Here is a 14,425-nt window from a genome sequence, read left to right as displayed (position 1 = left end):
CCTTTGCTCATATGCCAGGGAAAAGGCAGCTTAATCAATGGGTATTTACCAAACAGTTGCTCTGTAGCCAGTGCTGCATGGAAGAAAACGGCAGTGTTCAAGCCCAGAGTGCAAGCTTGCTGAATTCACTATCTATTTGGATACTTTCTAGGTTTAGGAGAAGTATCTACTTGTGTTTTATTGAAGGCACTAACCCAAAAGGAAAAGTGAAAAACATCTTGCAGCTAACTTTAGTTTTGGAGTTTTTTTTCCTGGAAAGAAATATATAACAGTCAGCCCATCCAAATGAGGAAATTTAGTTGTATTCAACAAATACAACAAATATCTTTAAAATGTCTTGGTCAATTAGGGAGAAAGACCTTGGGAGGGGGAAAGAAGTGGAGAGATGAAAGCAGTGAAAAAGAAGGACAGGGTGGTAGGATGGAGACATAATAAAAAGCTTTACTTTAGTGATCATCTTATTCATAAAATTTGAGTGACTTTTTCCTTTTCTCTTGTCCTCTCCCCTCTTTTTCAGGGTTTTTTACAAGTGTGAAGTCAGAACTCAGGAATAAATCATCAGAATATTCTGATATTTCTGATTCAGAAGATTCTGGGCCTGATTGTACTGCACTGGTAAGCCTGAAGCCCTCTGACTTTTACATTATTTCATGGAAAGATGACCACCCATTCATCTTGACCCAGGATTAAAGTAAATGACAGCTTTTCTAAAAGCTTGATTTCTTTGATTTTTGTGTCACAGAGTCTTTTCACCGCAGTCGTAATTATATATACGTACCATTATGACTATAATTGATAAATACAGTTTTTGTTTGGTTTTAAAGGGGATGGAAGGAGAGACTGTTCTGCTTATACTATTCTTGTATTTCCCATAGGTTATACTTCATTTTGCCTTACAGAAAATCTTTACTGTGTATTTTTATTAAGGTTTTATATTACTATAGTTACTCAGATTTTCATTTGTTAATATGAAATATAAAATGAATCCATGATAATTAAGTGTCAACTTTTCCTAAATGGATAAAGTCTTTTTGTTGGTTTGTACAGATATAGTCAGATGTCTTATGCAGCTTTGCTTCTGCCTAATTCTTTATTATCTCAGAAAAATAATTTTACCACTGAAGAGTCTGAAAGTTCAGGTGACGAAAAGAAACAAGAAATAACATCAAACTTTAAGGAGGAATCTATTGTGATGAGGAGCTTCCTTCAAAAGAGCCAGAAGCCATCTAGAAGTGAAATTCCAATTAAAAGGTAGGCTTGCTGATAGTAGTAGTCATATTGCGTTGTGATGAATAATGTGAAAACATTTTTTTTAGTTTCAAATTTTATCAAAAGTTTTATCAGAAAAAAATAGGCTCTTGTTTTTTATTATGTGCTCTTTAGAGAATGTCCTACCTCGACGAGTACAGAGGAAGAAGCTATTCAGGGCATGCTGTCTATGGCAGGGTTGCACTATTCCACATGTTTACAAAGGCAAATTCACAGCACAGACTGCAATGTTGAAAGAAACTCGGTTCAGGATCCCAGCGGTTGCCTCAGCAGTAACCATGAGGAAAGACAGTTGTGTCGCTATGATAAACCAGTGGAATGTGGTAAGAAACATCAATTATCAGTCTCTAAAAATCAACATATGACCCAATTTAATAGCTCTATAATCCTAGTTTAGGTTAGTGATTATGAATAAAGACTGCTCATTGCACATGTTTAGCTGGAAATAGTGTAAAGAATATTGGCTAACAAAAATGCATAATGCTGACAAGTCATATAAGGATGCAAGTATAAGAACTGAAAATGTAAATTACCTGGGATTGAGAATTGTGTTCACTGGCATAATTCTACCATTTCTACTGCAAGACAGTCAGTATTATTTCCCTTTTACCAGTAGTTAAGCCAATTGGAGTGAAAGGAATATTTGGTACCTTAAATGGTCTGCTAAGCTTTAGCAACCAACCTTTTTTCCTTTTATGAAAAGGGAAAATAAGTGTTGAACTGTTTTTCTGTTTGAAGATATCTTCTTTCTTACTTGAAAGGAAACTATTTGGAAAGAGCAGAATCAATGGCAATGGCAATGATACTACATAGTGTTTTCTTGCCTGTGCCTTTAGGGAAATTTTTTGTTTCCATAAAAGTCAGGAGGAGGAAGGAGAAGAGGGCACAACATTAAAAATGTGTATTGTAACAATAGTTTTTGTTCCCACTTAATTAAGTGTAATATAGACCAGGAACTTGACATGCATTTCAGTTATCCTTGAACTAGCACTATGGTATAGGTGATATCAATCCCATTTTACAGGTAAAGCAAATAAGACCTAGTGAAGTTAACTTGCCCACACTTAACACAGGTATTATTCAGTGGTATTGCAATTTGAACCCAGGGTCATCTGACCTCCAGATCCTTTGTTTATTGTATAAGAGGAAACTGATGTTTGGAGAAGTTAATAATTTTTCTGAAGTTGCGTTGGTAGTAGAAGAACCCAAATTCAAATCTGGGTTTATCTGTCTTTCCTCTGTACTGTTCCCATAATCTCTTTGGTCCCTTGAAAAGAAAGCTTTTACGGAAATGCTGCAAAATTCAGGCAAATATATACCTTCATTCTGAATGGTAATATATATGAGTTTTAGAAAGTGTATGCTGTGTTTGGTTTTACATCTACAGCAGATGGCCATAGTATTGACTCTAGATATTCTGGCATCTAATACAAACCTGTCATGTAAAGATAGTCTTTGAGAGAATTTTAAAAGTTAACATCATTGGTAGTGAGCTGGTGACTTTTATTTTTGCTTTTGAGGGAAAAAGGAGTATAATGAAGATATGTATGAATAAATGTCTAAAGAGTTAATGTATTTATTTTAAAATAAAATGGTAAAGTAAACTTGCCTTCAATTTTGAGTATTAGGCAAACTTTTTCCTTCAAGAGCAAGTTTGTGTGAAGATACTTTAATTAAAACTTCTCTTTAGGATACCAAGTCAAGACTGGAGATCAAGACTTGAGGAATTCGTCCTGGACTAAACAGTTTGATACAATTTCCAGATTTAATCCTCAGGTATTTTCAAGGTTTGGAACATTAAAAGGAGATTGGAATTGTTATTAATTTGTTTTTACTTTTTTTTTATGCAACTAGTTATCAACCACCAGATCTGTAAGGCAAAATATTGCAATTATAAGTGCACTTTTGTTTTCTGTGTTGTGGGTGTCACAATTCATTCTTTTCCATGTAATTATCCCATTTTTGCAACACCATTGGTTGGGTTTTTTTTTTTTTGAAGTGTATGGGCCTGGAATCAAACTCGAGCCTCCCTCATGGTAGACAAGAATTCTACCATTGAACTTCCCATGCACCCCTTAAATACACATTTGATGAACTATCTATTTTTAGAGATTCCAAGGCTCACGGATAGAATGTGATCTGGAAAAGAATAGTTTGTTCAAGGAAGTAGTTAAAAATCACGATACAGCCACACCTATAGGTTATATCTGGTTAGAATGAACATGAAAGGAAGAATGGTACCATGAGACTCTCTTTTTAAGTCTCTAACATTGGGTCTTGGATAGTTTTGGGTATTAAATTTCTTTAAGAATTTGATGACAGTTATGGATTCTCTTCCCAGAAAAAATGTTCATCATAAACACTAACTTACTTTTGCTTACATTTTCTCATGGTTTATAATCTCTTTACCCCAAGCCCATCATCCATTTGCTCCAAATTAATAACCCCTGCTCTTACAGAAGAAAATACATGTCTTAGAATCCCGGCATGTTAATGCTTATACCAAACATAATGAACCAAAAACAGCTTTTTTTTTTTTTTTTTTTTTTAAAGGAAAGACAGAGAGAAGGAAGGAAGGATAGAAGGAAGGAAGGAAGGAAGAAAGGGAAACATTTTTTAAACATTTTCTTGTTTTATTGTATTCTGTTTCTCCGTTTTTTTTTGTTACATGGGCTGGGGCCGGGAATCGAACCGAGGTCCTCCGGCATAGCAGGCAAGCACTTTGCCCGCTGAGCCACCGCGGCCCGCCCCAAAAACAGCTTTTTAAAAAACATAAGTTTATCAGAAGCACCAAACAAGGAAAGGGATACAACCTTTTGCTGAACAGCTTGGAAAATGGCAGCCAAAGAAAGAATCAGAAAATGCTAATGTGGCAGAGTGGGGCCCCTAAGCCTCTCCTACCCCAAACATACTTAAGAAAGAAAGTAAATCAGCAAAAGCAGAAATACTAGTTCTCTCCAGTATGGAAAGAAATATTTTCTGGCAGGGTGGTAGAATGAGGAATAGGCAGCTTAAGAAAATGTAAAGAAAATTTTCATGTGAATAAAAGCCATTATATACCACTGAGACCTCAGTGGAAAAGGCCTCTAGGTTTTGCCTTTTCCAGAGCCCTGGGTTGAGTTGGAGGTATAGACCAAAACCCATGGAGGTGGTTATATTTGTAAAATAGACAGAAACGACTAATAGACTATACCCCTAAATGTTTAACATCATTATCTCTGAGTCGTAAATTGTGGGTGGTTTTATTTTCTTTGAGTGATATTTATATTTTCTATTTTCTAAATATTTAGCAACTACTTTTATAATAGCAAAAGAGCCAAGTTATTTTTTTTAAGGCAATGCTTTGTGAGTGCAAGTTCTTTGAGCAGAAGAATCTGCTCCAGAGTCAGAGGTCAAGTAAGAAATGCTTCACTTATTCATTGTGTGATTTTGTAATACTTCACTGAAACTGGTCATAAAGTTTATCACCTGTTACTACCGTTATAGGATTCAGTACCAAAAGTAAGCTAATATTTAGACCTGGCTGTTGTTTTTAAGATTGACTGAAAATAAATAAAGTAGAAGACAGATGATTAGCAAGATTACCTTAGAGAAAACCAAATTTCTTTTGGCTTATAATCTGTAGAGTTATTATAATGCCACGCCAAGTCATAACAATTATTTCTTCATGCTGAAGAATATTTGTAAGAACAATTTGAAACAAGTGTGTTTAATATTGTTTCTGAAGCTTAGATGATTATGACCAAGAGTAAGAGATTTGTTTTGTATCACAACACATATATAATTAAAACTAGTTTCATGAAACAGTTACATCTGTTCTAGTTTGCTAGCTGCCGGAATGCAATATACCAGAATGGCTTTTAAAAAAGGGAATTTAATGAGTTGCTAGTTTACAGTTCTAAGGCCAAGAAAATGTCCCAATTAAACAAGTCTATAGAAATGTCCAGTCACAGGCATCCAGGGAAAGATCCTTTGATTCAAGAAGGCCAAAGAAGTTCAAGGTCTCTCTCTCTCTCAAATGAGAAGGCACATGGCGAACACAGTCAGGGCTTCTCTCTCAGCTGGAAGGGCACCTGGCGAACACTGCATCATCTGCTAGCTTTCTCTCCTGGCTTCTGGTTTCATGAAGCTCCCTGGGAGGCGTTTTCCTTCTTCATCTCTAAAACTCGCTGGCTCATGGACTCTCTGCTTTGTGGTGCTGCAGCATTCTCTGCTCTCTCCGAATCTCTTCATTTTCCAAAATGTTTCCTCTTTTATAGGACTCCAAAAACTAATCAAGACCCACCCAAATGGGTGGAGACGTTGTCATCTAATCCAGTTTAACCACTCTTGATTAAATCACATCTCCAGGGAGATGATCTGATTACAGTTTCAAACATACAGTATTGAATAGGGATTATTCTGCCTTTGTGAAATGGGATTTAGATTAAAACATGGCTTTTCTAGGGAACATACATCCTTTCAAACCAGCACACACCTACTTAAAATGTATTCTTTTCAAATCTAGTCTATTCCTTTCTCTTTTTAATGCCGGTCACAAACTTCTCAGTTGATTTCAAGACCCACCAATAGGTAGTTTTGTTGTGGTGGTTTTCTAATATTCCATCCAGTAGTCTGCAGGAGGAGTTGTCCTTAGAGAAAAACTGGATTTGAGGCTTGGGGTCTAGGGTTTTTTTTGTTTCTTTGTTTGTTTGTTTAGCAAACAACTTAAGTACAGTGGAAATAAACCTTATAGAAGTGAGGTTCTAAAAAAACATAGTGTATCACACCATGAGTGATATACAGGAACTGTGACATTCTAAGAAAATGGTAGGTCCACATCTTCTCTCATCTTGAATTCCCTCCATGGTATATGTTCACCTCACTGAATGGAATGGTAAGCAGATCACTCTACATGGTGAAATAGTTTTCTCTTTCTCTTTATTGTTTTTTTTTTTTGACTGAAGTTATGATTTCACTTCAGGAGTTGAATCTTTCTGAAATATTAGATGACCATGATAAAGGGGTAGTCTTCTGTGGCTAATACATATTAAGAAAGACAAAGTTTGGTAGTCAATTTTTTCTCTCTCTCGACTTTGCTCATGCATGGAGAAGTTAAATACCTCACTTATCTTAAACGAACCATAGAAATTCAACTTTATTTCCTTACCTCTTCTTCAGGATCTAAGTAGAGGCCAAAAGTACATCAAAAAGGAAGGTTTATCAGAAGCAAGTCAGAAGGTACAAAATAGAAATTTTGTGGACAGCGGTGGTTCAAGCCTTCAGAATGGAAAGTATACACAGAACTCAAGCTTGATTTCGGGGCAATGTCAGATAAATAATGGCAGTCAAAGCCCAGAAAGGCCAGTTGGTGAAACTTCCTTTTCAGTGCCCCTTCACCCCACCAAGAGACCTGCATCAAATCCACCACCTATCAGCAATCAGGCCACAAAAGGTAACTTTACACATTTATAGATTAACCATATTCCTCAGTGTGCATAATGGTAATAATGGCAGTTTAGATATAGCCTCTGTGCTCAGAAAGTTGTTCACAATCTAATGCATTATGGATAGCACTATGCCCAGGCTACTATGGGAACAAAAAAGAAGGATAGCTAACTCACCTCTGAGGATCAGGAATGGCTTTCTGAGCAGAAGGTGGATCCTGAAAGGGACAACAAAGTGTTAGCCATACAGAGTTGGGGAAGATGTCAGGATAGACAGCATTGAAGGCACAGGAGATAGCATAACCCAAGGTACAAAGGTGAGAAACAGTATATGGGATATTTATGAAATTACAGTCAATTTTGTTACTTAAGTATAGTTTCATGTAAGATATGGTAAGTGCTTAACGCCAAAGGGGTAGGCTGAGATCAGACTGATTGAGGACTTTGTAAGTCTTGGCTGTTAACCCAACTGTAATGAGATGGAAAGATTTTAAGCTGTAGAATTTCAGAAGTGTCTAATTTTCCATTCAGAATACCTAAAAGGGTTATTAAATAATTTTCCCTTTAAAACCCGAGTCTTCCTGGTGTTTTCTGTCAAGTATGCTTTTTTCTTTCAAGTATGCTTTTAAAATCATTACTGATTTGCACTGTTTGGTGTTTTATAGGTAAACGTCCGAAAAAAGGAATGGCAACAGCCAAACAACGTCTTGGGAAGATCCTTAAGTTGAACAGAAATGGCCATGCACGTTTCTTTGTGTGAAGTAGCTGCTGTTGCAGCTACTCTTCCCTTTGGGGACTTGTCTTGGGGGTACTGGAGCCTGGAGCTTCCGCTATCCCTCTTCCTGAAGCAGTTTTGCATGTACTATAGAAAACACTGCCTGAAGAACAAAATGAACCTGATGCTGCATTTTCACTGTGCCACACCCACTCAGCAATAACCATTTTGGACCTGGTGGGGGAGAGAAAGAAGGAGGGTAGAACCTTAAAAAGAGACCTTGAACTGTAAAGGGTCTCTTGTCAGGGCTTGAATTTCATTTTGTTGTTGGTAGTGTCTTGATTTATTTTCAGTGGTAGGGTAAAGAATTATCAGTAATTTATTTAACAGATTTTTTTTTAAGTTAACAGCTTTTAAATTCTTTTTTTAAACTATTTATTTGGAAGATTTCTGGAGAAATATCTCACTAATTTAGATTTAAGAATGTGAAGGTTTTTAAATTATTTTTGATAGTGTATGTGTTACATGTGGGGAAGAGCCACAGTAACAGTAACTAGTCTGGACTCTTAAATTTGATATTCAGGTTAAAGTCTTAAACAGGGATTTGATGCATTAATTATTTTAAATTAAGATGTATATGAAAATCATTTTATTTTATATATTTCATGTGCTTTTTATAAGCTATCAGCTTCGCTTTTGCTAATATCCAAGGTGCATACTTTTATCCAGGTTGATTACCTTATATCCCACCTTCCCTCTGCACTCCATCATTTTGTGACAACCCAACAAGACTTCTCTTTGCAGGGAAACACTTTCATAGCCAATGTGTAAGAATTACATAAAAGATCCCACGTTTCTCATTTTGTTTGGCATTATGATTTCCTTCTAAATATAAAACCAGGCTTCTTGCATTTTCATTTCTGCTGATCATATATGGGTCCCAAAGAGAAAAGCTTTAATATCTTTTTCCTACTTCTGGGAAAAGTATTATAAGTTTGGTTAAATTGTCATGTTTGTAGTTTTTCAAATACATTTGTAACTACAGTGGATCTTCTTTATAATGCTGGTGTTGGAGGACAGGACTGATACCTGCCATATAGGTTATATTTTACGATGCTTTTATTCTGTGTACGTAATTTGTTGAAAAATATTATTTGACTTAGTATATTCAAATCTGCATAATAATAAGTCATAATATAATAGGATTATACTATATTAAGTTATATAGAAACAAGCATGTTGGAATAGATTGTGTGTGTGTGTGAGTGTGTGTGTGTTTTATTTCTTATCCTTCTACTGAATTATTTAAGATATAATGAATTTGGAGTAAAATGGGTGCTTTTTACAGTTTCTTCCATCTATCCCAGCTTAAACCAGTGCATATTAAGTATCTGGTTGAACTTTATGGTAATCATTTATCTCCTTTATGCATAATTTTTACAAAACGCCATTTTTCTGTTGCTTGTAATAGCTTATGTCTTCCTTTTTAATTCCCATGGTATAAAAATAATTTCTGGGGGTGGGGTGCAGACAGTCCCAATTATGACAGTAAAGCATTTTACAAGCTCAGTAAAAATCATATAGGCAAATAGGATAAAATGTATTTTTATGGAGAAGAAATCTGGCCATACTATGGATTTTTCTTTTTTGCTCAGCAAGGTAACTGGACTTTACCTTCTATATTAAATATTACTTGAAAAGCTAAGAAAGAAAATCTGTACCATCATCTTTCATGGTTGCATTCAAATGTTTCAAAGAAATATTTCTTACTCTGGGTCCACTCCAAGATTTCATGCAATAATTGTAAAAAATAACTCATAAATTAACCTTTCTGGGCCAAAGTGACTTGGCTCAAACCTGAAAATTATCTGGGGGTTAGGAAGAAGAATCATTATGGATAGTCTAAAGGTCTGTAAATGATACTTAAACACTGTCTACACTCTGCCAAAACTTGTTAAGAAATGTATATAGTCAGTCATTTGATTGGCCATTTTATCTCAATGATGTAAAATTTGGATTTGACTGATTTCTTTCTCCTACCACCCCCAAACTATATTATTGTGATGTTTTGGTTTTCTGTAGACACTGTATGTTACAGTACACACTATTGTTTTTTGCTTTTGTTTTGGTTTAAGAAATAACTATAATTTCCTTTTCTAGTTGCATCATGATCTGGGTTTCCTTTTTTGCTTTTTTCTTTATACTTTTCACAGCTCTAAGTATTTTTAGTTACCTGATTCTTTTTTCTTTACCCATAAAACTTAAAATAAAATTTAATCTACTTTTATGGATTAAAATTGTGGCCAGTATCTATTCTGTATACTAAGGCCAGTGAATACTGATTTTGAATAGGCAATATATGGAATTTTTAAGTGAAGATACTGTGGATTTGTTTTTGGCAGTTTTAACCCATTAACTGGCTAATTTAAAAGACTTTCAGAAAGGTAATGTAACCACTATAACAGAAAACATGCCTAATTTTCTGAATTAATGAACATCCAGCCACTGATCCAGTGACTTTCCCAGTTGAACCTCTTGTAAAGTCACTGGCTATGATTCATTTCTTTATCCCTCATGGGAATGACTGAACTTTGAGGTAAATGCAGCCAGTATCTGGGCTCATCTGTAACAGACAACCTTTCTTCTTCCTCTCAGTCTCATTTGTAAGCACTACTACCATACAGACACTTAGATAGAAGGATAGCAGTGATAGCATTCAACTACTAAGCAAATATACATGTGTAAAACTAAGAATCATGATTTAACAAATGTAGTTTTAATAGTAGTAATAGATAATTATCCTATCTTCCAATAAGTGACTTCTTTAATGTGGGAACCACTGTACTGTAATTCACAATCTCACATTATGCTCTCCAGTATTGATTAATGATGTAAACAATACAAAGTTTCCAATTTTATAATAGTTCAGTATACTATAAATATATTGAACTTCTTAAACATCAGTTAATTTTTAAAGCCTATAAAATTGGAAATTCTGATGGAAATCATCTTATAAACCCAGAGAGGAAACAAGTTCATCTTTATCACTAGTTAAATACTTAACTTGAATACTCCTCTATTTTTAAATAATCCTATTATTGCCTTTTTAATGAACGCCATTCATAGGAGATCAGGTATTTATCAAACATCTACTATGTGCCCAGCGTTACTTAGTTCTGTGGGGAAATACAATGTTGTTGAGGTCTCTGCCCTTGAAGGTAGAGAGACGCAGTATTATTTTCACTTCTAAGGAAACTTAAGCAAAAGAGGGTCCATTCATAAAAGACAGCCTGATGTTATTAGGTTCACTAATCAAGTTTCCCTGTAGTGAGGTATACTACTATAGAAGTAGAAATTGAAAAAAGACCTGAATTATTTGTAAATATTTAAGAAACATTTCAAAAGTTAGGATTTTAATATTGGCAGTAGAGGGGCATACTCTACTGTATGGAAGAGGGCAAAAGATCTGGACTTTTTTTTGCAAGTTCTGCCATTTATGTATCAGCTATGTGACCTTGAGTACATCTGTTGTTCTTTTTGAGTCTCTGTTGTCTCATTTGTGAGTTTGGATAAAAATGTACTTTCTATTATCAGTTAAGAAAAATATAAAGAAAAGCATTCCTCTATCTATTAACACTTCACATTTGCAGGGAATTTATCATTTAAGTTACAGCTGATTATTTATGAATGTACCTTTATAAACATTTTAAAATTAAAACTGCATTATTCATAGATTTTGCTTCATATCAAATATATACCCAGAGCATGCTACCTAAAAAATCTGAAGAATCTCTAACAAGGTGCTAGATTAAAATCAGATTCAGTTCTTAAAGTGAAAGAAGCAGAAGTGAGATAGTTTAGGATAACAGAATGAGAATGCTTATCCTTAAGTACATTAAGATGATTTAAAGCAATTGAAAGATAGTTTTAGGTTTTTCTTAAAGAGAAATGAGGATAGCACTACCCCACAGGTTCGGCATACTCTTCAGACACTAGATAAAAGTGAAACAAGTCATGGAATGAATAAAATTTAGCAATTACCTATGGAAGTAGAAGAAAATAAAAATAAGGTGATTAGAAAGATGGGATTCATGAGTAACAGTGACTTGTTGGGTAAAGAGAGACCACAGTTGTGTAATAGAATAGGAAAGGAGACTCAACTGGACATCTTCAAAAGAAAATATTCTGCTTTTTTCACAAGATGCTGTCTATGATAAGACTATTCCCCAAAGAGCTGATTAGAATAATTATGTCCGAGTATACTACTGTTAGAAGTAATGATTGTAGCAGGTAAACATTTAAAACATTTCACTTTGATATGAGGGCTTCAATAGGGTAAATTTGAAATTTTTTCAAAAATTCATTTTTCTCATTAAATATTAAAATAGTTGCTCTCAGAAGCTAAATATTACCAGTCATTTCCTGAAGTCCTAGAACTTAATAAAAAGCAATCTTGAGAAGGTCGAGCATAAGATCTTTGGCCTAGGCAATGTCACAATAAATAAAGTAGACAAGTAAAACCTAAATAGAATGATTTCCCTGGAGTCACACAGTGGATACTAGATGTCTGATAACCTTGCTTCTTAAAGCACCCCCCGATCTTTGATACTCTGTAGCCTCTGCTTGTCCTGTGGTGGATGGTGTTGATATGCCTCCTTGAAGCCATTTGGAAAGAAAGGGAAGAATTAATAAGCTCACTGTATTGCTCATGAACTCAATATAATTTTAATACTGTAGCCTTACTAAAACCCTTCCCTTAATTTGTTTTTCAGTTAATGGCATGCCAGCAAATGCCATAAGTCAAATATTTGATTTCCTTTGCATTAATAAATTTAAAATGAAGGTCATTAAGAAGCAAATGCCTATTTCCAAAGTAGTTAGCTTACTCTGATAGGCTGTAGTTTTATTCTTTTATAGTATTTTTTTTTCCACTTCAGCAGGTAAAGGAAGATAATACTCATTTGAAATACCTGCATTCCACCACTTAGATTCTCTCACGCTCTTGGTGCCCCCTTCTATTAATTACCCTGAGGCTTTGTCTTAACAAGTGCAACGTTTAATTTTTTAGTTAAAATCTTTTTGAAATTGTATTCAGTGATTCTTCCAACATGCTTATCTGCTCTGCACTATTTCACTAATAAACCCTGGCTACCACGTAGCCTTTGACCTCCAAGTAGTTTACCTATGCAAAAACCTGTGACATCCTGAATTCATTCATTCTTTATTTCAGAAAGCAGTCCTAAATGGAACTTAGTCATAAAGGTAAAACTTTCCTCCACTCCATTTTATTTTGGCCTTTCCTTTTCAAAATGTCAGCGTTTTTACCCCAAGATTTTTCACCAAAACAATGATCATAACTGCTGGAACATACAATATTTTGCAGGGATAAAATAACCCAGACATATTCATATTACTTTGGTAGATTTTGGTTGGTAAAAATTACCAGCATTAAATGTAATATAGAATGAGGCGTTGATTTCCTTGCCTAAAAGCATTTCTTCCCTCTAAAATTCATAAGTAATATTTTATTTTTGCAATACATACATATAACTTCCACATTATAGTCAGGGACCTGAGGTGTAACTTGCTAAGTGAACCCCAAGGTTATTTTATCTTGCAAAAGAAACCTAAACCAAACTAAGGGCCTTACAGTTTATGGTTAGACTGAATCAAAAGCTATAACCTCAATTATTCCAAAAACAGCTTCTGACTGCAAAAGCAAGTCATGCAGTTGTTAGATATGAAATAGCACTGATCAGGAAATGCATATGCATCTTTGCAAACTGTATTTCCTTCAGAAAAGACTTTTCTACTTTTAATATAAATTAAGCCATAACAGTTTCATGCTGTGGAGAGAGGGTGAAAGGTTCATTTTAAAAGATTATATGTATGCATTTTCACATTTACTGTGAAATGTCTAACTTTACCAGTGCTTCAGCAGGTTTTTTGTCAGGGGAGGGGGTGGAGGGTGGCAATGGGAAGGGGTAGTATTGGTTTTAGGGGTTTTAAATCTGTGAAATTTGAAAAGAGAACAGTTGTTGGCTATGGTATTTACTAGTTTTGTAGCAATGTTTTACTAGCCTGACTGACTTTCCTTACTGATTTTTATGCCCATGGTCTAAGATGACTGTTATCTTTTCTTTCCTAGGGTGTCTGCGGAATAGTGTCTCGTTTATTTGTATAGGCAGTCAATGTGTGTGCACATGTGTGCCCTTTTAATACAAAAGTGCACTGTGTTACAATGGAGTGGTGTGTGGCTGGGAAATGGGATGCTGAAGCTTTAAGAGCATTTTTTTTTCGATTCATAACAGTATTTCCCATCTTTTGCCTGCAGGCAGGGAAAGTGTACAGTATTTATTTTGTTTGTTTTACTTTAAATTTGTAAGTCTTTATGTAGCTTACATTGGTTATTATTGAGGGGAGCAAGTGACTTGTTTAAAGTTGTATTGGGTATTCTTACTTTCCAATTTCTGTATTTTAAAATATTGAAATTAAAATTGTATTACTTTTGTTTTGATTTTTTTAGCACTCAGTGTATTTTTTGACCATTTTCTTTGAACATATACATGTTGAAAGTTGTATAAAATGTCTTTGGAAGAAAAAATCTGAATTATATCTACAATTCTGATTTGTGTGCCCTTTTTCTACTTGCTGAACCCTGGGAAATGATTTGAGGAAGGGAAAAAGTACCTGCCGAAAGAGAGGAAAGAACACAGAAGGGTGATTGGCATGATGAGGCTGAGATGTGGAAATGGATACAGGGGCTTAAGAGCACTCATGTTCCAGGACCTCAGCCCAGTGGGAATAGAAATAGAGACACAGGTAGTTATAGTAATAGAGTGAAAGAGCTGCAGGGGTAGTTGTTCATATTTGACAAATATTTGGGTGACATCTATGTGTCAGGTGTTAGAGAGAGATTCTTGAACAAGACAGACACTGTTTCTGATATCATGGGTGCATAAAAAAAAAGGACATTTAACTTGGGAGTGGGAGGAAGCTAGTGGGGGCCCCTTGA

General features: G+C 35.0%; 1 protein-coding gene across 2 annotated transcripts in view; it reads left to right on the top strand.

Moving 5' to 3' along the window:
• The window catches only part of KDM7A (lysine demethylase 7A), a 109,843-nt gene extending 95,918 nt beyond the window's left edge, over positions 1-13,925 (top strand). For both annotated transcript variants that reach the window (XM_077147377.1, XM_077147410.1), the window contains exons 15-20: positions 518-615; positions 1,103-1,251; positions 1,384-1,592; positions 2,960-3,045; positions 6,430-6,703; positions 7,361-13,925. In XM_077147377.1, coding sequence (XP_077003492.1) covers positions 518-615; positions 1,103-1,251; positions 1,384-1,592; positions 2,960-3,045; positions 6,430-6,703; positions 7,361-7,455 — 911 coding nt within the window. In that variant the 3' untranslated portion in view covers positions 7,456-13,925. The remainder of the gene's footprint in view (positions 1-517; positions 616-1,102; positions 1,252-1,383; positions 1,593-2,959; positions 3,046-6,429; positions 6,704-7,360) is intronic.
• Positions 13,926-14,425: the final 500 nt, after the last annotated feature.

Source organism: Tamandua tetradactyla, chromosome 1 (assembly GCF_023851605.1).
Source record: "Tamandua tetradactyla isolate mTamTet1 chromosome 1, mTamTet1.pri, whole genome shotgun sequence".
Lineage (NCBI taxonomy): Eukaryota > Metazoa > Chordata > Mammalia > Pilosa > Myrmecophagidae > Tamandua > Tamandua tetradactyla.
Note: the sequence above shows the minus strand (reverse complement) of the source record. Positions and strands in the feature narration are given on the sequence as shown.